Source organism: Choristoneura fumiferana, chromosome 5 (genome assembly GCF_025370935.1).
Source record: "Choristoneura fumiferana chromosome 5, NRCan_CFum_1, whole genome shotgun sequence".
In the NCBI taxonomy this organism is placed as follows: Eukaryota; Metazoa; Arthropoda; class Insecta; order Lepidoptera; family Tortricidae; genus Choristoneura; species Choristoneura fumiferana.
The window spans coordinates 18,198,948-18,226,685 of NC_133476.1; the positions used below are offsets into that span (position 1 = coordinate 18,198,948).

Here is a 27,738-nt window from a genome sequence, read left to right on the forward strand (position 1 = left end):
CGACACCGCTTTTGACGGGGACTTATACAACAGTGGTGCTATAGAGCGAATACACTGCTCGTGATTATAATCTCACCTCTAACTTTAGAGCACGGAGTAGGTACAAACTTGGCCAAACATTTACGTTATGATATGCTATGTTCTGCAAGCAAAAATATAATTTGCTTGCAGAACACAAGTATATCATAAATGTTTCAAAACAGAAACATAAATCCTATATCCGTCGTTTGCTGATGTTTATTTTAAAGTGCACGCGGTAAATCATTATTTTGTCGTGTTCGGAGTCTAAAGGAAAACAAAGTTTTCCTGGAGCCTTGGCAAACTACTTTTTTCGTTGAACGTCATTCGATTAAACTCGACGAGGAAAAGAATTTCTTATGAAATTTTCTACAAAACAAAACCATTGTCATGCATTCATGCATTAACTACGAATGTATTGCACAACGGAAGCATTTCAATTTGTTGTTTCAGATCAAAAAGTATCTTACTCTAGAGTATATAGAATGCGGAAAGCAAATAAACATGTCCACACATTGGCCGTTAGGAAACATTTACAGAGAAAACGTGGTATTTATCGTTTACTAACACAGTGTTGAATTACTTATACATACACTACCTACTCGTACCTGTTACAAAATAACGTAACTTCTGGAAAAGGTTATCAGCTTAGTTCTCTAATAAATGGTGAGCATCACCAGTTGCATTGCATCCTAGGATATCCAGATATGGTGTTAGCGATAGTGGGTTAATTAATGAATAATGGATGCATTGCAATATTTCACGGGTTTCTCCTACCGCCCTGCCTGTGGGTGTACGATGAGCAATCGAGGAAGCGATGATTTGTGATTTAGATGTATGTGACTTATGGGCTATAAACATGTCAGCAGAAAGAGACGACGATAATAAACATTGTCTCAATAACTCCCGCCAAGGCGACTTCGCAACTAAACACCAGCGCGTACATCCATCGTAAGAGAAACAAGAATGCCGCTAATGCGGTCTCGAAGTTGAGCCGGCCCATAAAAAGGTATTTTCTCTTTTCTCGCAACTAATCTGTTCGCGGAAAAATCTTTATGTGTTTTTAATTAATTACTTAGCACTAACAACATCGTAGGAGTGCGCCAAAACGTGCTCTATTACGAACCGAATACAGGTCACTCGAGAAGTTTAAACGGCCACGTTGCAGGGTGAGATAAATTAATTGGTGCCTTAGGAGCTACTGTTCAACGTAATTTATTAGGGTTATTCGTGTTCCAGTAAGGCAGTGCAGGTTGCGACACCTTTCGCCGTGAGTGCACTAATATGGGGAGGCCCAGCTGTCGTTTTTTCAATGATACCATAAAAGAGCTCGTGCGGCTCACCCGGACTGGCCAGGTTTTTGTGTAGCATTGTAAGATCGCCACTTCGCGATATAAAATCTCGCGGCCATATCAAAAACGATAGCAAAAAAACGAAAGTAACATTAGAAGGTAATGGCGAATGTAAACTTTAACTTACACTTTCTAGTAACTAAGAGCATTGACAAGCTTTGCTAAGTTGAGTGACTGAAGCAAAAGAAAGTTAAGTATTTGTAAACTTACTCAAATGTCTGATCCATGTTGTAGACAGACAAACGGAGTGGTAATTGCGAGGCTTCAGAATGGTGGGAACCATAACATAAGACAATAAATAGCGCAAACATTTTGTGTTCGCGACAACCCGCTAATCGGTTGGTCCAATGTGTTCTCGCGTACGATTGATCTTCTATCTTTGAGATAACATTGTATTGATTTGAAAAAAAATATACAAGGATATATTTAGTCAGGGTCGCCGTCATCGAAACCGATGTGGAGCCTATATAGCTAACAACCCATGTAGTTATTTACTATCCCAGCTTTGTTAAATAGCCATAAAATGGGTTTTTGCACAGAATTTGGTTCAAAAAGGATTACATTGAATCGGTGAGTACAATAATCTAGAAAAATCTATGAACATAAATATACATATAAAAAGTAAATAACGTAATTCCATCTTATTTGGATATAATTATCGTCACAACATTGCTAATCGGGTTTATATTGATGACAATATTTTTGATGTTTGTACTATACCTTAACTATGTATTATTTGGCCAAATAACGAACAGTTGCCTATTTGTAAGTATTTCCGTGGTGTCACTGTGCACTTAATTTGCCTAGGCCTGAGGGAAGTCTCACACTAAAGGCAAGGCAATTCAGTTACAAGCCCTTAGAGTTTTTAATTTCATGTATGTTACGAAGAAACCAGGGTACACTTTCTCGGAAGTGGTTCAGGTGTGTTTAACACACATTCCCAGCTTAAGGCGCCGCTATGGTGGTTACCAAGAACCTGGATTATGATTAACTTTACCGTTAAAACACGGCACCTAGGTGACTGGAGCATAAATGTCACGACATTTAAATATCTAGACCACGAGAAGCAGTTACTAGGACTTGATTAGATAGATTCGAAGCTTTTTAAAAAGCAATTTAGAATGTAATAAATCTTTATAACACTGAAAACTGGGCTATAAAATAATTTAAATAGCTAATATAAACTTCGTGTTTCATAAATCATGCGACAAATCAATTTATTTATAGTAATAAATCTAATCTATTAAAACGCTGCCATAAATTTAATATAACGGCTATTTCAGTTTCTTACCTCCTAAACGTAACAGCAATAAAGTAGAATAGGTATTAACATAAATTTTGTAATTAGCATTTTTTTTGCCGTCCTGTGTCTGATTGATAAAACTGTACGCTGATTATGGAGAGGTGATCAGAATGAAACTCAAAACTTAGTAGAGATAAGTGGATATACAATATTGCCTTCTGAAAAATACACTATAAACACTTTTCAGGCAAATATTGGTTTTTGGAGTCTTTTTTTGTATTTTTTATTTCAACTCCAAATTTTGTTACTTTTACGGTCATCCCGTAAAATCAAACTGAAACATAGAGGCACAGAAAAACCAGAAAAAGAAACCAGCGCTGGGAATCGAACCCAGGTCCTCAGCATTCCGTGCTGCGTGCTATACTGCTACACCACCACTGGACAGGAGTACAAACACAAATTTCGCCTATGCACCACATATCTCAGCTTGTTTGTTTCTTTTTTGTCACTTAAGCAGCGACACTAGCGACATCTATGCTTTAGCCCTCATCGAGAAACTTTCAGCACCTCATCGGAACTAACCGCTCACCCGGACAAGTGATGTCGCTATTAAGTAATCAAAAAATATTTTATAAGACACCTTAAGTTATTATTACTCTTGCAGAAGCAAGGCGGTTGCTCGGTACTCGATTTCGAGTGTAATTTTATGATTTAGGGTAAGATGCTGGGTGGCTGCATGTTTGTTGTGATGGTTCAGTTTGAGGGCTGCTTGGTGCTTGGTATTTATTTATTTATTTATCGTGATTGTTTTTCTCCCTTGTCACTGACTCAATGTATCATTTGGTAGCCACCTACACACAAGTACTGCCTACACAATTAAACAAAAATTACATTCTTGTTCCCCTAATTGAAAATGCAACTATTTTGCTTTCACACTGTTTGTTTTGTTTTGTTTATAAGTATTGTATAATTATGATTGGAGCAGTAATAAACATTTGTCCCCGATCCTCTGGGTTGTGGCGTAAAATCAGAGTTTTGCTCCCCCGAGCAATGTTGACCACTGAACCATGGCCCTTTTGCACTGCAGCGCACACAAGCAATATGAAATGTTTACTTTTAAGTCTGGACTGATGTTTTGTATCCTTGTATCTAATCTTGATTGTGTGTGTTTGTAGTACCAAATAAACGTTTTTATCTATCTATCAATCAAATTAAGATTGACATTTCAGGAAATTTTTAGAAATTCACAAAGTTATCGAATACATAAGATATCCTATTCTTTAACTCGTATTAAGGCTACTGATTTCAAATACGGTACAAGTGAAACAATATTTTAATTCGAAAAAAAAATGCTCGTTTTGTACGGAGGTTGAGTTACAAGAAGACTTCATACAATTTTTTTTCAAATTTCGATGTTTTACCACTTCCATCATATTTTATTAGTAATCAGTAGCCTTAGCGTCTTATCGTAAATACAGGATTTTTTTGACATCATGTAGAAGTAATTCAGTGTATTGCATTAACTTGCACTGTTGTGTTTCGGCGTGGAGAGTAAGACAGCCGGTGAAATTACTGGCACTTGAGGTATCCCATCTTAGGCCTCTAGGATGGCAACGCATCTGCAATACCCCTGGTGTTGCAGATGTTTATGGGCGGTGGTGATCTCTTACCATCAGGAAACCCACTTGCTCGTTTGCCATCCAGTCGAATAAAAGAAAAAAAATACCGACGACCATTTTGTTTTTAAGTTAATCTGTATAAGCTTTTGGGAATGTGTTCGTCAGGCCGCATTCCGAATGAGAGCTGCCAATCTTGCAGGATGGCAATACTGAGACGCTTTTTATCCCTCCCAAACCGTTATTCGACTTCGACAGTTGTTAAATAACCCGTTTCTCTTCCATATACATATACGAATTGTCTTGTTCCAATTATCTAGTATCGACGTGCTTGTTCTCTTTTCGTCAGGCCCTACGCCTGCGAGACGTTATTGGTGTCAATGTAACACTAAACTATAAAGTGCATATTATGATGAAGAACACCAGAATGTCTATTTAACTTGTGCGAATTGTCGTCAACTTCGTCGCTTTTACCGGTAACCGACCTCTTAACCAATATTAACAGTCATTAAATCTTTAGCCAAAATAAATGAGACCCCAATAGTTTTTGTACCTTCGCAAAAGAATTAATTGTAAATAATTATTCACCACGAACCAAATGAGGTAAAACGTGAGATTGATTTGCCGAAACTAAACTTGATCCAAGGCTGTCCACGGATTAAGCGAAATTGCAGTCTAATATAGGATCAGAAAGTGAAACCAAATCTGTATCTAATCATTGTGATTAGTCAGCCTCGACTGGATTGCCTAGCAGGTCACCATGGATTTCTCGCTTCAGTTTTTTGGCGACATGACATGAATAATTAAGCTTCTAATGGGAGGCATTACTTTGGTGAAGCGGACGCATTGTTTGGCAGCTGGTGGCCTTATGACACCAATAAATATCCTTGTTCACAATGTGCACTTCGTATTCCTAAAGTCTCTTCCATTGTGTCAATATTGATTTAGCAAGACAACGGCCGTCGAATAGAATAAAATGCATTCTCTGAGACGGGATCGAACAAAAGAGTCGACCCATGGAAGACTGTCAGAGATTTACTTTTGTTTAGTCGCTGCAAGTAATTATCCGCTTTCAAAATACAAGTCGGGGTTACGAAAACGAAACAAGAGCTGACATAATACACGAGTGTAACGTAAACGGTTCATGGAAACTAATAATAAACGTAACAATGACTTGCCGAGCGTTTGATTCGAGCAGCGAGTAGCACCCGCGTCATAGCTGCGGCCGTCACTCGTAAAACTAATTTCAGTTCCCAGTAATAAGAGAGGCGGCCAACTGCAGCGCGAATCCAGAGATATATCAAGAACACGGGACGGTCCCAGAAAACAAGGCTGCGGCGATACAGCGTCAAGCCAAAGCATCGATATGCAAAAAGTGTCACGATAAAACTGCTAACAAGTTATTTTTGCCGCGGTCATTGCAATCTGGGCAACATAAATATAGTTTTACAGGCGCCGCGCAGTCAGGTCAAGCACCGTTGCCACTGCATGCGACATCGTTTAATACTGCGAATCCACGGCTGTCTCAAGCTCGATTGTAGGTAAAAGTGGATCAAACCTTGGCATCCGTGATGTCCTGGCAGAAGGCCAACCGCCTCAGATTGAATGAGTGACGATTCGCAAAGACGAAAAAAACCAGGGGTAGACAGTCACGTTCCATCTATTTTGGGGAGGTCGAATTTTCTGAAGTAGTCCCTGAGTCAGAGGCGCCTCGTAGCACTTGAGCATATCACTGAGCTAGAGGAAATGCGTACACGTCTGCTAGATAAAGATGGCACTCAGAATATTTCAGTGTTAGGCTTGTAAGCAAATGGGCGTTAATAGAAACGTTTGTTTTGGACTGAGGAGCTCCTGTTCAAGAGTGTGTCAAACGTGACCAGGGAGGTAAAGGCCCCTTGAGGGAGTCACGTACGCGGCGTGCTGTCTGACTGAACCACCGATAAGAATTAATCGGCAGGCAGGAGTCAGAAGTTATCGTCTGTCATCGGATAAACAGTTATCTCTTCATTCGCTTGGAGATTCCCGAGTGAGTAATAGCATTTATTTAGCGAGGAGGAAGCATTTAGATTAATGCTGGCAAAAATGTAGAGAATGCAAAAATACCTACTACTAATTATTTCTTTAAGATTTTATCGTAGGCATTAGCACAACTCTGAACATCGTACGATATTGACGTGAACAATAAAAGGCTTCAGGGTGGATTAACAACTTGATGTATGAGTTAACAGAACGAACCAACGGCGAGCTAAGATAAGCCCGTAGTTTGTAATTGTGCCCTTGAAAAGTACGAGATAACGAGCTCGCAGATAATAACAGACTTCGTTCATATTGACCTTGTGTCAGTCGCAACAAAAAAATGATTTATAAACTAAACAGTGGAAAAAATCTACAGCGCGTATGTTGCACAATGTGGTTATTACATGCCACACCATGGAGTTGGTATTGGTTTATATTCGGATTGCTCTACATATATATTTAGAACTTTAATTTATTAAGGGGCTGTTTCACCATCCACTGATTAGTGTTAACTGACGGTTAAATGTGATGCAGTCTCCGTCTATTCGAAGAAAAAAAATAGAGACGGCATCACATTTAACCGTCACTTAACACTAATCAATGGATGGTGAAACAGCCCCTAAAAATTATAATTCCCACTGCACGAAACTGAGATTTAATAAAGAAGAAAATTCTAGTGTAAAAAAATGCTCCTATCAAGAGGTCTTTAGAAGAAACATGTAAGACTAAAAAAATAAATAGTCAAGTGTATGTAGACGATTATACAGCGATAAGCGTTTTTAGTGTCGGCAACGCAAATGATTTTATATTGTTTTATGTTGCGTGTTTTATGACGGCGAAATCATTTCAATGATCATTGTGTATGTGAGGTACTGCAACAAACATATTTAACTGTTATGAATGATAAGTAACATTGAGAGTCGAGCAATTATACAATCGTTGAGACAATAGACGCGCGTGGCTCGAAATGAACAGGGACAGTTATTGTCTGCGAATACAATGCTGTTAAAACCGTTTGACGATCCATTTAAAATTGCGGAAAAATGTCACCCATAGACGCGTTCGAATAACTATCAACCTAATTGTAAATTCAAATGAAACCTTTGAGTGAGTTTGATCCTTCGAACCGGATTTTAAATTACTGTTTTCCTGCTTTAAAAAAATACGTTAGAAGAAAGAATTAGAATTAATTAAAAGGTAATAGAAAACAATTAAACGTAAGTTTTAATCGAAACAGGAATATTCTCATCCTGCTATTCGCACGAGTGATAAAACCGTGAAACCGCAATCGTAAACAGGAATATGATGTAGCATTAATATCCAAATGCGGCATGCGGAACGTTGCCGATAAGCGGCATAAGTGGAGATAAGCCTGAAAACATCACAGTTTATAGCTGTTTTCTGCAAATTTACATTTGCATCGGCAAAGGTTCAGATTTCGCTCACCTTAGCAGCGGGGATGTTGGCGTTCATCCAACTGTAGATTTGGACGCCTTGGCTGACGCCGAAACTCGTGCACCAGAGAATACTTCAAATCACGAGAGTTAACGGACCCCTTCGAACACAACAGCACAAAAAACTAAGCACGTTACAATCACTTCGATCGCAAAGATCAGGTATTGCTTCTTGAATATAAACACAAACGATACAACCAACAATGGTCTTTCACTTCACGTCAAATATTTGCGTAGTCACAGGTGTACGCTTTGGAATCGGAGCATTCGATGCCGGTAACACGTGCGCTCTCGACGGCAAGCCGCGGACAACAGGCGATAAGCGCGCGCCGGACGCCCCTCTACGACCGCTGCACGCACTCGGCACAACGAGACTGACCCGACGAACAGGCTGCTCTACTCAGCAGTCGCCGCATCCAACCCCAACCCAACCCCGCCATTTCCTTCCACAGCCATATTTTTTACCCCGAAAAAAAAAACTACACCTTGATAGGACCGCATCGCGTTTTAGTCGCAGAATCGGACCGCTTTTTCTGTCACCTCAGTAATTTATTCAGTCCTTTTACGACGCGTTAACATTTATCTATCCGATTATTCTCATGAGAATATCGAGTGTAATTAAGTAGAAAAAGCATATACAGCGAAACAAGTTTAAGCAGGGCTTATTGATTTAGATGTCACTAGTCGCATGAAAGTAAAAGCGCATTAGCAAACACTGTAGGTCAATGGCCTTAATCTTAATAGCGTCATTTTGATACGAGCTCGAGTGATCGGGCCACTTAAGACCATTGCACATTTTGTCTGAGCTTGTCGTAGCGGCATAAAGTGCCGCGGCGAATTGCCTTCCCGTGTAAAAGTGTGCCACATCCTGAAACTAAGTTAATGGATGGGTAATGACGGGCCTCGGGCCGCTAGGCGCTAGGATCACGTAGGACCAACGGTACCTTGTCTGACGACATGCATTCGCTTGTCGCTTATTTGAATAATCACAGTACACGGCCGCTGATTCAAGAACGACAAAAAAACAGTCGTTAAACCATATCATCATGCATATATATCTCTCGTCTAGATAGAAAAGGCATCAACTCCAAATAATACAGTATTTTAATTTAGGCCTTTCATAAATTAGACGTAGATTAAATTACAATATTTCTATTATTTCGAATTCATACCCGCTTTCGATCTAGGTGTGACAATATTTGCCTTAAACATCAAGCTTCATGCAAATCATTTATTGAATCAGGCGTTACTTTGCGGAGGTCCATATCAATGAACTAAAATAATTTCCTTGCTCACCCGCGACCTTACGATAGCTAAGCTTATGCAAAATATGCGTGTTCATGCAGTTCCTCCACCTCCACACTGTAAGAACACACACAAATCACACAAACCCATCTATCACCACCACCACACTACACTGACGCGTTTCGAACTCAAACAGAGCTCATTGTTGTTGTCAACAATTGTTTCATAAAACGTATGTGGGTACTTGGGGAGTTACAGTGACAAGTTAAAACGGTGGTTGTGGTTCGTTAGTCTAACAACTGGTAGCATGGTGTACGGTTGTGTCACTCTGAAGATGAGCTCTGTTTGAGTTCGAAACGCGTCAGTGTAGTGTGGTGGTGGTGATAGATGGGTTTGTGTGATTTGTGTGTGTTCTTACAGTGTGGAGGTGGAGGAACTGCATGAATACGCATATTTTGCATAAGCTTAGCTATCGTAAGGTCGCGGGTGAGCAAGGAAATTATTTTAGTTCATTCATGCAAATCGTCTTTAATTTAATAACTAATTTCCTTATCGTAATGATTCTTCGTCTATCTCGCACGCCAAAGGAAATATTAATTATAATGTTGGTGAGGAATTCAAGCGAGCAGAATGCATCGTACGACTTGAAAATCGATTGAAAAGATAATGTCTTCCATAGACGGGAGATGCATGAAAGCTGATACAATTAAATAGGAATCCAGAAGACGTCACATGGTCGCACGTATAAATCATCGTGGTTACACGAATAAATAGGAGATGTTCAGTTTGTAGAGTGTAGTTAGGGGGAATGTGATGTTTGGATTAGCCGGGTTGTTTGTGGTCAGGTAAAGTCAGGTTGTTTGATGAACGTCTGAGAGCAATCGACGGACGTGGAATGTTTTGCCTTATTATAGTTTCTGATGTTCCGCACGGATTATTACTTTATAGCCGAGCTACGACATGCGTGCCCGGACTTTCGACGTCAATTACCGTACAAAATTTTATTGCTTTATTAGCACCTTTATGGATGACGGAATGCCATGCAACGCTACGTCACATGATAAGATTAGATTGTTTTATTTTTATTTTTATAAAGTGTTTATGATTCCGTGCCGTATTTGAATGTCAAAAGGCTATGTGAAATAATTGATTACAAAATTTACCGTATCTTTACTTTAATGATCCTACTCCACACTTTGTTCCCCCTGCATCAATACAATCGCAGTAATCGCAGTTTCTTTATCTTTATACATTGTCTCTGCATTCACATAAAGTTCTCTTTACACGAAGTCGCGTCTTGCAAGGTAAACAGTACCGTTTCAAAAACCCTTTAAAAGCTCGTGGTTTTTGTCGGTTTCCATCGTGCGATCGCGACTTTCTCCCATTGTTTTATCGGGTGTCGACTCGCGATTTATCGGGCACGCATCGTTTGACAACGACGACACGACGCGGGAATCAAACCAACCAGAGAGGACATCGACGACCCTACGAGGCTGGTCAATGTGGTACGATTTAGTAATTTATTGTATAAAACTAATAATGTTCATGTTTGCTAATTTCGTCGAGTGGGTGCATGATGTAATGTCATTCTGCCTCGTCCACTAGAAGCGACTGTTAGTGCCGGTGGATTTAAAACTCAAATAATCTAATTACTCAAAGAACCTATACATATATTACTCGTACCTTTCTTATCAAAGGCATAAAAAAAGAAGTTTTATTGACTCGCGGCTGGATAAATGAATAAAACTTACTTGCATAAAATCTGCAGTTGCGATCGAAGGGACTTTTATGCACGCGGGTTTCTAAGTATCTAGTTGCTACAAATGACGCCTATAAATAGAACAGTCGAACACTAAAGTTTATCGTAAGGAAAATAAGTTTTAGGAGTGCTCTCAGCGACTTTTAAAAAGATTTATGATTATACGTTAGTAACAAAATGTTTACTAATGAAGGACATTGTAGTGAGTTGGTTTTCTACTGGTTTTTACTAAATAACTGCCCATATTCTAGGCACTACTGCCCTCTGTAAAAATATTATCTTATCAATAGTAAAATCTCAATCAATAGTAAAGTGAGATTTTACTATTGATAAGATACAATAAAAAAAACGCGTACCAAAACAAACCGTCACACAAATTGAGTGAAGCCTGTTCCCGACGTAAGTGATTCATGACTTAATTAATTACTTACTCTAGAAACATAGAATCTAGCTCAGTCCGTCCGGAGTTCGGATACCACATATCAAACCCCACCGCGTTGGAAATTAGAATTCAATAAGGAAATAGCATATCACGTAGCACGGTGATAATGTCACTTATTAGTACGAAAGCTGTATGCGCAAACCAATAACAAGCTTTAGAGGCGAGCTAGATACCTATATCGATATCCAGGTCCTTTTCCAACGAGCTGAGTATAAAAGAGATACACTCAGTTGCCGAGAATAAAGTAAGGTTTCAGTTAGCAGGAACATTTCTCTTGCTAATTGTTTTTCCATGGACTAACGAGCCCTGGCTGCTGGTGCGGAAATATATGCGGACAATGATTAGGTTACATCTGTGACCTTTCGGACTTGTAAATAATAAAAGAAGAAACTGACTGACTGACTGACTGACTTATAGATCAACGCACAGCCCAAACCACTGGGGCTAGAAACTTGAAATTTGGAATATATGTTCCTTAATAGATGTAAACGCGCACTAAGAAAGGATTTTTCGAAATTCCCACGGGATAGGGAAATATCTAAACTTTTTTCGCTTCTTTGTTTGTAGTCGAATCTCTGAAACTATTGAGCCGATTTTAAAAATTCTTTCACCGTTAGTAAGCTACACTATCCTTGATTGACATAGATTACTTTTTATCCGGGATAATGCAAAATTCCCGCGGGATAGAAATAAATTAATTCAATTTCGGAGCTGATTTAAAAAATTCTTACATATTATGTGATATGACTATACCCAAATGACAAAGGCTACTTTGTCTTCAAGAAATTACAAAATTCCCATGGGATAGAAAAAACTGAATGCAACTTCGGGGATGATTTTAAAAATTCTTTCATCAATAGAAAGCTACACTATTCCTCATTAGTATAGACTCCTCTTCTTCGGGAAAATGCAAAATTGCCGCGGGATAGAAATAAGTGAATTCAACTTCGGGTCTGATTTTAAAAGTTTTTTCAACAAAAGTAAGCTACAGTATTCCTGATTGATATAGGATACGTTTTTCCGGGAAAAAGGAAAATTTCCGCGGGATAGAAATAAGTAAATTCAACTTTGGCACTGCTTTTAAAAATCCTTTCATATATGGACCTAAAGTAATAGAGAGGCAGTGCAGCGAAAGATTTTTAGAAAATCCCATGGAATAGGAAAATATCTCAACTTTGTTTGTTTCTTTGTTTGTTAGGGGTAATCTCTGAAACTACTGAGCTGATTTAAATAATTCTATTACCAATAGAAAGCTACAATATCCCTGATGGACAGACTTCTTTTTTTTAAATGCAAAATTTCCGCAGAATAAAAATAAGTGAATTCAACGTCGGGGCAGATTTTCAAAATTCTTTCAATAATAGAAAGCTACAATATGTCTCTCATCGACAATTAAGAATATTAAAATAGATCATAACATTAATTCATATCCCACGGGGACTTCAATTTCACGAGATACAATCCTATATTCTATATCGTGTAGGAAGACGCCGGCAGAAGAAACGCGTAAGTAGTACTTTAACGTCTTTAACGTTTCAGAGAAACAGGGTTTCAGAGTTGGTACGAATTATGAATGATTAATTACGTACTTTGATTTTTGAATTCCAATTTGTGCACCATTTGTCTAAAACAACGTCTTACTGTATCTATATTTCCATGTAATCCTCCAAAAAATCAATCAAATTACGAAAAAAAGGATCGTAGAAAGTAAATGTATGTTAATGTTACCCCAAATTTAACGCGAGCGAAGCCGCGGGCAAAAGCTAGTTGTAAATAAAGGCAAAGTTGACAGTGGTTGCGGTGACCTGCATGATGGGGGCTTAAATTATGCGACTGAGGATTTCATTATATCCATACTAATATTATAAATGCGAAAGTGTGTGTGTTTGTATGTTTGTCCGTCTTTCACGTCAAAACGGAGCGACGGATTGAGTGATTTTTAGCATAGAGATAGTTTATGGGCTAGAGAGTGACATAAGCGCGCGATAACAAGAATTCCACGCGGGCAAAGCCGCGGGCAAAAGCTAGTGCGGACATAATGCTACGGACAATTTATTTTAAAAAACGCCATATCATAATTTTCACCTTGATTGTTTTTTTTACACTGCATTGATGAGATTATGAGTTTATGAGATGACATTGTCTACAATTAATTCAACCTGTATTTAATCATTTTGTGATGCAAACAAAAACATTATCTATCATTCACCCATTCAATTCATTCGTGTCAGCTCTTGTGAATCGACCTGTACCAATAACCCTGAATTAAGTACTCATTTGTTTCGAAATTTAAGTTTCTAAAAAACAAATGAAATGGCACCGGCTCCGATTGCATCCATAAGCTGCCAGTATTCAAATATGACAACGATACGGTCTCAAGCTGTGAGAACTAGACGTCTGCCCTTGGCGCATGCGCCATTTATTTCCAACCTTACGTCTACAGAGACGATTAATTCCGAACGCGTCGACCTGAATCACTGTAAAGACGATATAAATTTTGAACCGAAATAAAATCACATACGACTTTAATCGGCGAAGAAATTGGCTTAAAATAAGCTTGGTTTACCTGAGTCTAGCCTTGGGTCGAGCCGCACTTTCGATTAAGAGCCGAGTCACCATTAGTGAGTCTCTTTTGGACTCAGTGACAAGATAGTCTAGAAATTGATGAGGAAATTGCTTCTTGATTCTTATAAAAAAAAAAACGGTATTTTGTTCGACTGCTTCAGAGGAAGGGATTTTTTTCAATCAATTTCTAGACTATTCCATCTAGATATCCCTTGTCTAATAGTCCAAAAGAGACTCAATATGTCTTATCTATGGTATCGTAAAAGGAATTTTACGGTTTTTCATATGAATAAATCCAACTAAATAATCATAATCATAATTTCATATGAAAAACCGTAAAATTCCTTTTACGATACCATAACTAAAACAAGTGTTTGAAGACATTCTACCTATATATTTAAAAAAACAATAGCATACTCTATTGCTGACGCTTTTATTACCTACTTAACTGTGTTTTCTTGTCCTTCTCTCTCTCTCTCTCTCTATCCTGAGCCAGCAGAAAATTAACAAGAACAAGATAACATTTAGGTTACCCTTACAAATAAGATACACACTTATTTACAAAGCATCGGCTTGTAAATTATATTGGACCATACTTCCTTTACAGCCTACGTGAGAGAACGGTTCGAATGTTTGGTCAAGTGTGAATAGCCGATAAGTGGGCATCATAACACGCGGTGAAGTTCGCATAAGTGTTTGTTTAATTCTTTACGCTGTGGCAAACACGCATGTGTGATGGTTTCTGTTAGCATTTTTGTAAAGTAGTTTGACCTCGGTAGGACAATACAAGTAGAAAATATTGATAATTTTAAGTCATATGCTCTTTTTCACTCTATTGACTTTGGGTGCTTCGACTTCGGGTGCTTCATTCTTCTTGTTGAAATTGTGATTCTGAATAAGTAGTAGGAACTTGTACTCACGCATTCGTTTAAACTAAAAGCGTTGAGACAATCTGTTTGTAGGTTTACCTGTAACAAAAATAGAAATTTTAAAATAAGAGCTATTTTTTACGATTACCTTAGCCCTTAGGCGATACTTAAGCGATTTCCTCTGGAAGTCGAAAACAAACATTACGCAACAAAAAAAATCTGTTCAAGAAATTGTTTTTATGTATTTTTTTACATTGTATATTGCATAACTTGTTAATTATGGGCAAAATAAGATCGCTTCGCGCGTTTCTAATCAATTCAAATTATGATTTATGAATTTAATCCGTTCATAATTTATCGCTAATTAAATGCATGGCCATTGGATTAGCAATTACACGTTGATCAAGACGATGAGCAATAAATTACGTTATGTCAAATGTTATGTAACAAATTTAGGCTGATTTGAAAACAATTTTAATTACGAATTAATAATGAGGTTATCGTGACGCTTATTAATTAGTTTCCTGTGATTGGGTCACGTTTTATACTTTACTTGTTTTGTTTCCTTTAAAATTAAAGTCATTTCCTCTTGCTCTACATTTGCTTAGTCAAACCTAGCATCACCTTTTTTTAAAATTTGGCTTTATTCACAATGTCAATTCCACAGAGTTAAACAAATTCCGACTCTTTTGTTTCCTGGGTGATCACTAAAAGGGGTGGCGTGCTAAATAATAAGACTAGAATCTTGCAGGACGTATTCTCTAAATAAAATTTAAAAAGAAAGCTCAGTTCATCGATACGCAAGTTGATCGTTGCGATTAAATAAACTCAAAGATATTTATATCTTCGCATGCGTTGGATTAGCTTTTGTATTAAAAAAAGTTTGGGTCCCCGTGCTACATATTAATATTTCCTAAAGCAATGAGGTAATTTTCTCGATTTAACGGTCTCTTTTTCTGGTTTTCTGTGCATCCATGTCTCAGTTTGTATTTTCGATATGGTTTCACGGGATACCCGTAAAAGTAACAAATTTGGAGTTGAAATAAAAAATACAAAAAGACTCCAAAAAAACAATCATAATTTGATTGCTTAGTAGCGACATCTCTTGTCTGGGTGAGCGGTTGGTTCCGAAAGAGTGTGACGTCTCTCGATGAGAGCGGAACATAGATGTCGCTAGTGCTGCTGCATAAGTAGCGTAGTAGAAATAAGCAACCTGAGATATGTATGCATAGGAAAAAATCGTGTCTAGATTCCTGTCCAGCGGTGGTGTAGGGGTTATAGCACGCAGCACGGATTGCTGAGGACCTGGGTTCGATTCTCTTTTTCTGGTTTTTCTGTGCATCCATGTCTCAGTTTGTATTTTCGATATGGTTTCACGGGATACCCGTAAAAGTAACAAATTTGGAGTTGAAATAAAAAATACAAAAAGACTCCAAAAAACCAATCATAATTTTCTCGAGATAAAAAGTAGGCGATTTTCGTGCAAAAAATATGTCGACCGGTGGAGTCGTTTTTTGAAAAAAAAAAAATAGACAGATAACTAACATCCACATGTTAGCTAGTCAGAATTTATGTTCCAAATTGATCAATAACTATACTCATCATCATTTTGTTAATACAATAAAGCTTATTTCTATTTCTTAATAAAATCATCAACTGACGGATTACCAGCGCAGGTAACGTATTAAATGTAATCTGGTGTATTATTATACTTATGCATACATTGGAGTATGTTTTGTACGAAGGAAGGACACGTCTCAGACGCGACGCTGCGTCCATATTGTGATGCAAATACATGAATGGTGAATTGGATCGGCTACCGATTCGAGTGCGACTGTATTGGCATTGGGCGAATGGAAAGCGGCAGATTTGCTTGACAAAAAAAGGATTGTTATTGAAATTAGTTTATAAAGATCGTTTAATTTCATTATACTCCATTTATTTTAACATTTGAAGCTAAATGGTAAAATTTGCACACGTTATAAATGAAACAACGAAACTATTTAAAATTGTGTCAACTTCTATGATAAAAACGTAATAAATACCGCTAATAAATGTACATGTAGGTATTTTTAGTCCATATTTGTGTTCGAAATACCGAGAAACGTGTGTTACAATTCAAACCTTACCGTATAGTTCATTGTGTATTATGTAAGTTTATAATTTAATGCATACAAATTTTTTCATGATTCGTGTTTTTTGGCACTGACTTAAAAAAAAGCATTACATACCTGCAGTTATTATAGTTAGAATTTTGAGAGCTGACTATAAAATTTCAACACGAAAAATTTTGTAGTCTGAATAAATTATTTGTAAATATAACTACCGGATACGACGAAACTATAAGGGTTCTGTTTTTGACAATTTGTCTAAGGAATCGTTTTATTGGACTCAAGATAAATTTATTTTGTATTTTGTAATTAAGATAAGTACATTTAGAATAACACGTAGATCTTATACGTTTTTGGCCGGCATTATATTTTTTTATTTTTAAGGAGTCGAAGACATTTTGACCGCGCTTTGTAATGAACTTGGTTAATAGGTCATGGTGTCTTTGACGGAATATTATTATAGTACTAAGAATACTTGTATCATCTTCTGTACACTTATTTCTGTTTGTTCTCCAAATAAATAAATACGGAAACGCAACATCAAAATTGATCAACGTCAGCATTCAGCGGTAACCCATACTTACAGCTAAGGAACAATAATTTAGCATTAAGTAGTAGTAATTTCAGCAGTGACACGAGATTAAATATTCGCTATATGAGTTGTAATGAAGTTTTTATTGCATATTATTTATCATTTTGGAGGCTGAATGGAAAGGAAGTGTGCGAAATATTAAAACGTCATCAAGTTTAAGCCCTTGGGGGCTTGCTGCCCAATAGGTAGATTTATTTTATTTTCGAGAAGAGTAAATTACCCTAGATAATAGTAAAATTAACACAAGATTATTCTGGAGACATTATAAGAATAGAATAAATTTATTTGGTAAGGACTAATCTTAACCAGTTCAGTTAATAAAATGCTAGAGTTTAGCTGCAGTAATAAATTAGATTTATTTTGTTTTAGTTTTTTGTCGTGTGGGATGTGGGCTACTAAGACTCTATTAATGTTCGTTACAAAACAAAAATGTGAATGTTTTACATAAATAAGCAGGTAAACGGATTGTATACATTTTAAAAATCATGCGGTTCATCCCATTCGCGTCCTTAATAACACATTACGTATATCACGGACAGGATAATTTATCGTCTGATATTTTTCAAAAACAAGAGAGATTCAGATCTGGCCCCTCTAGTCTTCGTAACTAAGAAAAACATTATTTTTTTACTATAAGGTTGGTTCTGAACATTGGAAGCACCCATGTAGGCACCCATACCCATTTACTATTTACATAGAACCACTAGTTTTGAAAATAAAGGATGCTTCAATGTCCGAGTATGGAGAACAGATGTATGAGCGTGAACCCAACAAGCTACAAAACATTGTAGGTATTGTTCATGAATAAACGATTTAAAACCACTGGTAACTTTTTTACTCGTTTTGATTTATTCTTTGATTGACGTTTCCTCTGTCAGAGATTCGTATATAAAACAGGAATGAACGACACGACATAAAGTTGTATTTGTAAATTTTTAAGTATAAGGAAGATGGACTGTGAAATATATTACGAGTATCAAAGTAAACTAAAATATTCATATAATTTCGTGATAAACTATTAATCTTCAACATAATACTTATGTGGCAGCATAAGGTCTTATTTTTTTGCAAATAATAACAAATTCAACAACCCTGCAATTGCACAAACCTGCGAAGCAATTCAACGGTGTGTGTGAAGTTCCCAATCCGCACTGGGCCCGCGTGGGAACTATGGCCCAAGCCCTCTTGTTCTGAGAGGAGGCCTGTGCCCAGCAGTGGGACGTATATAGGCTGGGATGGAATAACAAATTCAGATGAGACACTGTATTTGCAATGCGCATTGTTTCACGAAGTATCGAATATTATCAACGAACTAAGATTCCTTACTGCAATTAAATGGAAATACGGTTACATTTACTATAAATTCAACTTTTTTTATACGAAGATCATTTATAGTAACAATATAATAACTTAACTACGCAACTCATTTTTAAGTACTTTTACGGGCAATGAATTCGTACCTACTCAATTATTGGCAGTTCCTCGAATACAGCATAGTACAAGTACGTCAGTTAATTAATCAGGATACTTGATTGGACTTTTTATTGGATACTATACCCATTTATTGAACTTTTTAAAGACATGTCCACTCAGACGCACAATAAAACGATTTTATGACGAGTAAAATCTGCTGGGAGTGTGTAGGCTCGAGTGCAATAATGGCTATGCTCAGTAAAGTGTTCATACAGAACAAAATGCATTTTAATTGGCGGATCTGGCGACACTTGGCTTTCGTAAAATTTCCAGACGCGATATCCCAGTACTGATAGCGCACGCTCGGGGTCGCGTGATATGCCAACGCGAGATCGCGCCGCCATCTCTCTTAACTCTTATTGTTTTTAATTGATCGCGACAAACGACTTGTTTGCATTTAGCACGTAACTTGTTAACTACCTTTGATACCGCGACATGTCTGGACGGTAAACATTACCACATTAAGATACCATTATGTACGAGGCGAATGGACATCAATCAGTTTTAAGTAGCCGCTCGTTACAAATTACCTCAATAAGCCATCATATCGATCGATAAATCACATGTCGCGGTTTTCGTCAATTTACCCTTAATTGGTCTCGTTGCCCAATCGCGTGGCTGGTGAGTTATCTCGCGATAGCGTGTGTGGCCGCGGCCGCCCTTTGCCCAAATCAGCGGGGTGATCTCGGCGACACTGACCGGACATGAGTAGTAATTAGCACCGTCGGACCACACAGCGGCGACGCCATTACGGACGCCGTAGCCACGAGCGACGCCCGCGACTTACCTGCGCTGCGGCGCCGCGCCCGCTCTGGGCCGCGTGAATCACGATCCGCGAGAAGCAAATGTATTAGCTACAACATCGAGTTGACAACGATATAAAATAGCCGGCCTGGTGTAACTAAGGCTGTGACATGACAGGAACAGCTCTGTTACGGAATTTTATTCCGTTACACGGGTTGTAGCGCCACCAGTCGAGGTGTTTTCGCGCGAGCCGTGTCCGGCGTTGAAATAACTCGGCCAATAGACTAGCCGCCTATTAATCATCAGAAGACATGAGCGCTGGCTGACGCAACAATGCGTCGAATTAGAATAAATTGCATAATTGGCCCCGAATTTATCAGTGAAAGTGAGGAATCGTCGCACGACGAATGTGTAATACCGGACTAATGATAGATCGCATCGAATTGTGCTCCTGCGCCGTAGAAAGCTCGAGCATTAGATATTATTTATGAGCAGTCGAAACTATTGTTGGTCGCATTGAGTGATTTACAATGATCGCGGCCGTCGCGCAGGCAGTTAATTACAGACGGCTTTCTTTAATACCCCGTGTCGGCACTTATTCTAACGACAAATTAAGCTTAATCGAAGAGTCATAAGGTTCATAATTATTTTATAATTTAATCAATACTTGCGATTATACCTTGAGAAATGTTCACAAGACACGATGCTTTCGTTAATTTCTAATAATGAATCCTTGTCAGTGATTAATAGGCATCTGATTAGTTCCGTATATTGCTTCCCACTTGCTATTATCGGTTATTCACCGTAATTTTGCAAAGCTATTAAAATGTACATGTACTTTGGCATCGACGTTTTGGAACGAATTACATGTATTATTCGCAGCAGATATTATATTTTATGAAGGTCTTATTTCTAGTTGTCTATTTGTGTAACACGACGCCACGGTTGACTCTAGCTATTGCAATTCAGATGTATAGAGTCATTGCACTTGTTTCCAAGATCATCTAGTGCGCATGCGTGGGAACATAGCATTGTCCAATAACGCAAAGTTTATAATCTTAACGTTGACTCATGATCTAAATAAAGTAATGACGTGTTACGACATGCTTAGGTCATGATAAAGGGAATCAACCTTAAGAAAAAAAAACTAAATTGTTTCGGCACTGCAATTATCAGCATTTTGAAATCTGCTGGTAATTTCATTGCAAAATAATAAGTATTGTTTGAATGTTGCGTGTCGAAAGGGCAATTTTATTTCATGGAGTTTAGACGTGTCCAGTTTACTAGGAACTAACAACTTTACCGGACAACGAGTAAAGAAAGGGCCATTTTAAATTGGTCTATCAAGTACTCGGGAAAGAAAAAGTTCATGTCAAACGTGATTGGCTGCAGGTATCATTATCACAATTTGAAAATTACGAGCCTCATTTCCTAGTTTACAATAGATAATTAGTAGGTTCTCGAAGGTCCGTGTTATAAAGTTCGTGTTTCATTTGACCCGAATATCAAATTAAATGGTTAACTATATAACTACCTACCTACTTGCTATAATGTTTACACTCGTTTGCTTTTTAATCCGAAGATAAATATGTTCATAAAGCATAGGTTAAAAGGAGAATCGTTTACCGTTCTGCAAACTGAGGAAGATACACATAAGTATTTATATTAATTGTCAATTTTATAACTTAAATAGCGTAAAAAGAATATTGCAGCCAATCTTCAAACAAATCTAGCATTTAATACGTAAAAACGCTTATTAATTTCCACGGTTTCAACCAATAACCATAAATCGTGTTACACAACTGGAATCATATTAATGTTATCAATTGAGTAGCAATTAAAATCACGGCGGTGTAAACGAAATTTATGTTTCGACTTTCGAGGCACCACAGCGAGGAGGAAGGACACAGAACACCGTGTCTGTCGGGACTCGGTAAAACAGTTGAAACACTGCTAAGCCTCGACACAATATTATCGACGTATTAAAGCAGGAAAACGACCGCGTTCGCCCGTATTTTTGCTGTAAATCATATGATTTGAAAGGCGATTGCGTTCCGTAATAATTTTTGCCACGGTTTATTGCTTTGCGAAAATATTAACTTGTCTAGCAAGCGTTGAATTCGGAAGAGATTTATAGGAATAGTAATAAAGAAATTAAGAGTTGACCCAGATGTCGAGAACGTCCGGCTTATCTCGCATGCCGGGGGGCGATGTCAATACGCTCTGACGGCATTACGGATCGTGATAGCGCCAGATCTTGATTAGTGTCTGCGTGCATGGCACGCTGTACTTTACTGCACATCTGACCTTATTATTTAATGGATTCGCGTCCCTTCTTCACACTGAAATTTTCTCCCACACACATTTAAAAATCTATATTCAATGGAACGACCATATAGATAGGTAGATATTTAAAGACGCTGTCGTTAAATAACGTTCTCTTTGCAGTCACACGGAAAATAAATCGGGCAATAAAACTTAAGGAAGTCTTCGATTTATTTTACTCTTACCTCGTCCATATAGTTCAGTGCGACGCAAATTACACACCGAGCTTAATTGAATAATCCATTAATGGTGATATTGATTGTGCACAATGGCAGCTGGCTTAAGATTAAATGAAACATAAAATCTGAAATAAAAAAAGATAAAAGGCATGCGAAATAAGACACATTTTTAGAAATTGCCGCCTTTGTTCTAGCGTTACGAAAGATTCTAGTCATAAAATATAATATTTCAACTAAAAATTACACATACTATTTTAATGAATTCAGATTGAACCAATTTTCTCTTTCTTAAAAGTTCGCATTTTATAAGTTAAACCTCAGTGCAAATAACTTTGAAATTCAACATCAAAATCCCAACTTTTGAATTATAATACTAGCATGGGCGTATTTTGTTGTTATCTAGATTAAAGTATAGTATAGTTTTGTATCGATATAAGGCATGCGGTGGCGGAGCCTCGTATTAGATTCTTGCGACATTTGTCGTGTCTACCGGGTTCGTTACCCGGCCTAACAATACGTTTCGGCTTTTGATTTCGAATTTGCCGTTGTTTCTGATAACAAAGACTTGTTTACATTTATTCAGATATTGCGCATTGAGTCAAATATTTCAACTAACTTTTCCCGCTTTAAGGAATGAAATGCTTTAAAATGCAATAGACTCATTCAAGCAGCAATCGCCAATAAATAACCTGTATGCTATTGGAGGTTTTCAGTTCATCTTAAACGTTATGTTATATGGAATATTTTACAAAAACTTTCAAGGTTAATTAGATTAACCATAACATCCAGTCCAGTTTCCAATAAAAAAACTGAACGTAATTAGGTTAGTTCAGTTTACTTCACAGCCATAATATGACTCACCAAGACCAAATGCACCGCGATTTTTTGTCTCCTCTCCATTCAAAATCCAACCTCAAAATAACAACGTTAAGTTCAAATGGGATTATTGTGAGCACAAATGCTAATACGATTACACGGTATCGATTAGAGATCACCCACACAATCTGTCATACAATATCAGAGGTACGGTAAAGCATGCCAAAGCCGACGTTTCGTATGATCGCGTTTTGTTAGGCCACATTTACACGGAACGAGAAACATCGTGCGATTTTTGTTATTGGCTTAAGGTGCGACTAGGGTGCGACCAAACCGCTGCTTAAAAAACGATGACGGTACGGAATCGCAGTGACGCATCGTATGCGCACCGTTTTTTTGCATGCTTTCCACACCGCTGCTTAACCGCCGTTTTTTAAGCAGCGGGTTTGGTCGCACCTTTAGGGTCGAGCGGAAATGGATTAATAAATGAATAGCTTTCGCCCGCGACTTCGTCAGCGCAGGATTCAAATTTGAGGCAAGGTTCATCCCTTTCATCGAACAAAGCAAAAAATCAGCATTGGCTCACACGAAAGTAGACCGTAGTAGACATGCTTTTATCCCCTACTTTATCCCTTTAGGGTTTGATTCTACAAATCAATGATACACATAGTTCTTTATTTTTAATTTTTGATTTTCTGGTTTACTCGTACATTTCAAAAATGATAAAGTTGGTCAAAATAAATTACATGTTTATTTTTATCTACTTAGAGAATGATTTTCGGAACGAAAACCATCCTAAACTATGTCCTTCATCAGGGTCAGTCAGCGCGAAACAACAAGATTTATTGAAGATGATTCATTTATAGTTAGGTAACTTAATGAGGATACAAACTCATGCCAATCTTTATGTCGTAGTAAGTCTAATTTAATTACACAACAGCACTAGTTACTTCCTTTGCCGAAATTGGTTCCGTTCTAAATACCTCTTGCCGTCATCGGCCGAGGGACGGTCTGCATAGCATAGTTCATCCGTCCTTCGTTATTCAAAGTTCAGACCGGTCGCAGTTCGAGAGTGAAAGCGCACGCGCACACTCGCCAAATCAAATTAGTTGTGAAAATCTACATAAGGCTTCGGTGAAATTAATGCAAGACGGGTGATTTCGCGGCGAAAGTGTGAACGCTATCATCTCATATTTTACGCAGCGTGAGCATTTTGAATGACATTATATTTGTGTCATAACGACAACTCAATCAGGTTCTTAAGACCCAACTAAGCGAACGATTTCTCTCAAACTCGATCAGCTCTTAAAAAAGATGTTAACAATTTAACGTTTTCGCCATTCGGCAATGGCAATATTTCTCGGTTGACAGCGTCCAGTCAGTTCATTTAGTTCGTCGGACGTTTTTGTCGAGTTCCAATTTTTTTTATTGCTTCATAAACCAGCAGATTCCGATCGATGCGAGTCTCATATAGTGTAAAAACTTAATCTATTCCATTTTTAACAAGCTATCCTTCAACACAGTAGAACTCACTGTAAAACATGAATAAACTCGTAATAACATATTACTTTACAATTGCACGTCCATAAACAGTTTGAATTAAAATAAAGAGTATTTAATTTATTTCCATCCTACAAAATAATTTACCATTTATAAAACATAACTTTCTAACAATAACTTAAAATGATTTAATTAAAAAAATAACTATATACAAAAATTAAAATTAAACTAAAACTAACCTACTTACAAATAAACCCTCCCCCCCAGATCGCAGTCGCTGCTCATTGTACCCAGAAGCCTGGCAGCATTGCCACGTTGGATCGCGAGGCTGATCCTTTGCCCAAAATAGCTGCCAGCCCGCTGGTCACCCGTAGCATCTATTAGGCGCGTGGATATCTCCTTGGCGATATCGCGCGCGCCAGGTCCCCACGACCCCAGAGTCTCAACACCAAACGGCGCAAAAATGTAGCCTTCCCCAAGAACAAATAAAGAGCCGTATTTCATTTTTTTATTGAATCTACAACGGCTCACGATGAGCATAATTTAATGCCGATATCAGCATATAAAATCATTGTTTCCTTCACTTGCATCCAATCGTAGATCACCGATAAAATATACGCTTCCAAAATGGCTCACCGATTAAGATGTCTTTGTATCGCGGAACTCGAAAACAATAAAGATTGAGATAAATATCTCGATTAAAATAATCGGGCTGGCCTTTAGTCTGATCCGTCATTCGAATATCTCTATATTCAGACTGAAAAAAATGACGTGCGTCAAAACCCATATACGGAGGAGGCTGGCGGGTGCTGACAGAAAAATTGCTAGCTCCGTGCGATATCCCATTGTTCCATGGAACAAGATGTATTGAGGGTGATTTCACTTTTCTTTTGAATGAACGTCAGATTTATGATGTTACGGTACTGTATTAAATTTTATGTTTCAATAATCGTTGCATCACTACGCGCTCATTTGTTCACTTATCAGTTGAAGAATGATAAAGACTACTAGTTTATTGCATGTAATTTGCGTAATTTATCCAGGCTTTTGTTCGTAGTATCAAGATGATTTCACGGAGCGATTTTCTCTCAGCTGGTTCTCTTGTCAACTTTATATCTGAAACGTTGGTCTGTTTACCCCACAGGTGGGCGGCGGTTTTAATTGAACTCGTGTTCGCCCACGGAGGATCGCGCCGATACGTTGCCAGTCGTGGCTCTGAGTCAGCTCTTAAGTTACACTTGTGACGTAAAAGTCGATATTAAATTTGAGGCTTTGAGCTGTGTTGTTCACCCTTGCTTAGTAAGCCTTCAATAAAATTCAGGACATTTGGTAACTTTTTATTGTTCACATATTTTTTAAAAGAAACTTGTCAACAAATACGCATACGGATATGATGATAAAAAAAATTGCTAGTGCGAATGTAGAAACAGGGTACTGGTCAATGGGATAGCTGAGCTATAATTTGTCATAATTATGTATTTCTGGTGCAATTAATGCAATAATTCGCTAATGAAATTTGGTGATCCGGCCCCCAATTCCCAAATTTTCAAAATTCCCAATTTTGCCCCCCAATTCCCAATTCCCAAAAGTTTTCGTAGGACGAAACGGATTAATTTCAACGGTTAATATCACCGACTTGAAACAAGTTACGGTATTTAGTTTGGATGATAATGTACAGTTAACACAAAGAACAGTCAGCAAAAAAAATTGCAGTAAAAACTTATTCATTGTGTAGAAGTACTTCAAGAATAAAATGTTTACGACCATAATTGGAAAGTGTAAGTGCGAAAGTTATATTATGCGATAAGGAACCGCATCAGTAGTAAAGATAGGGAAATTGCAGCGCCTAAACGGCGATATTCCAGCGGATTATAATGGTCTGTAATCCGTTGTAAATTTTCATGGCGAATCATGTTTTGAGAAAGCAATACGCGGATTATTGCTTGAGCAAATAATGCTTTGGGAATGAGAACGTATTTTATGACTAATACTTAACCACAAATTAGATAATGGTGATCATTTACGGATTTAGGTATATACCTACCTACTGTAGGCGTGCAATTTAATTGAAGCCATGGTAGCCTAGCGGTCTGATGACTTTTGTCCTCTCTAGCAAAGGGTCGTGGGTTCGAACCTGAGTTCACAGTTACGTGTTTTCCAGGACTCATGTGCGAAGTTTCTACATTTGAAAATTACCACGGTGACGGGAAATATTGTGAGGAAATCTACACCTGCGAAGCAGGTCAATGGTGTGTTCTCAATCCACTCTGGGGCCTACGTGGGAATTATAATCCATATACCCTGTCGTTCTGAGAGTAAACTTAGCAGTGGGATGTAAAGGAGAAAATAATGATGTGCAATTTAATAATAAAAAGTCAAGGTAAAATGAGATGCCTTGAATTCTAAACAAAAAATAATTATCCCAGTCACTTCATAATTTTCTAAGTTTTGGCGCGACAATCATTAAAAAATATTCAATCGAAAGTTATAGATCAATTTGGAACATAAATTCTGACTACCTAACTTGTGATTGTTATTTTCTTGTCTTTTTTTTTCAAAAAACGACTCCACATCGATCGACATATTTTTTTGCATGAAAATCATTAAAGGCTGGCTGGAGATGGAGAGTGACTATATACTTTTTATCCGGAGAAAATGCCTCATTCCTATAATAGACGACCGGGCCAAGTGGTTAGAGAACGATATATGTGATTTTCCCATTAATATCGATAAGCCAAAGGCTACTAGAAACACAGGGAAACTTAAAGTTCCATCTTACAGACTGGCTAAAACCAAAAAGTCGTTTCTGGGAAATTGCATACGTTTTTATAATAAAATTCCAAAAAATATTACAAATTAAACGGATACAAAATTCAGATCTATTGTCAAGAAGACATTAAGACATAATATCTAAGGCGTATATAAAGTTAATGATTATATCATGGACAGGGCGATATTTGGAAATTATTCCGATCCGCATTAGCGATCCCTTCAAATAGCGAACCTACTGTGTTAAAAATAAAGTTGTGTTAAATACTTGTGATGTATAGATATCATTTAATAATATTGTTTATCTGTAATATACCTCGTTGAGTTTCTTGCCGGATTCTTCTCAACATAGGTTTTTTCCGAACCGGTGGTAGATTATTTTTGACATTCATAAGTGCTATAACAAGTGCTATGCTTAAATTGAATAAAGATATTTTGGCTTTGACTTTGAACCTGACTACGAAGCTTGAGGTTCCGGGTTCGATTCCCGGCCGGGGAAGATATTTGTATGAATAATACGAATGTTTGTTCTCGGGTCTTGGATGTTCAATAATGTATTTAAGTATGTATTTATCTATATAAGCAAGTATGTTTATCCGTTGCCTTGTATCCATAGTACAAACTTTGCTTAGTTTGGGACTAGGTCAATT

The 27,738-nt window shown here is 37.7% G+C and overlaps 1 protein-coding gene across 9 annotated transcripts in view; it reads right to left on the reverse strand.

Moving 5' to 3' along the window:
* The window catches only part of LOC141428304 (rho GTPase-activating protein 23-like), a 385,604-nt gene that overhangs the window by 176,975 nt on the left and 180,891 nt on the right, over window positions 1-27,738 (reverse strand). The window contains exon 1 of one of the 9 annotated variants that reach the window (XM_074088237.1): window positions 7,692-8,058. The exons of the other annotated variants lie outside the window; for them this stretch is intronic. Coding sequence (XP_073944338.1) covers window positions 7,692-7,718 — 27 coding nt within the window. The 5' untranslated portion in view covers window positions 7,719-8,058. Of the gene's footprint in view, window positions 1-7,691; window positions 8,059-27,738 lie in introns of those variants that run through there. 9 annotated transcript variants of the gene reach the window in all.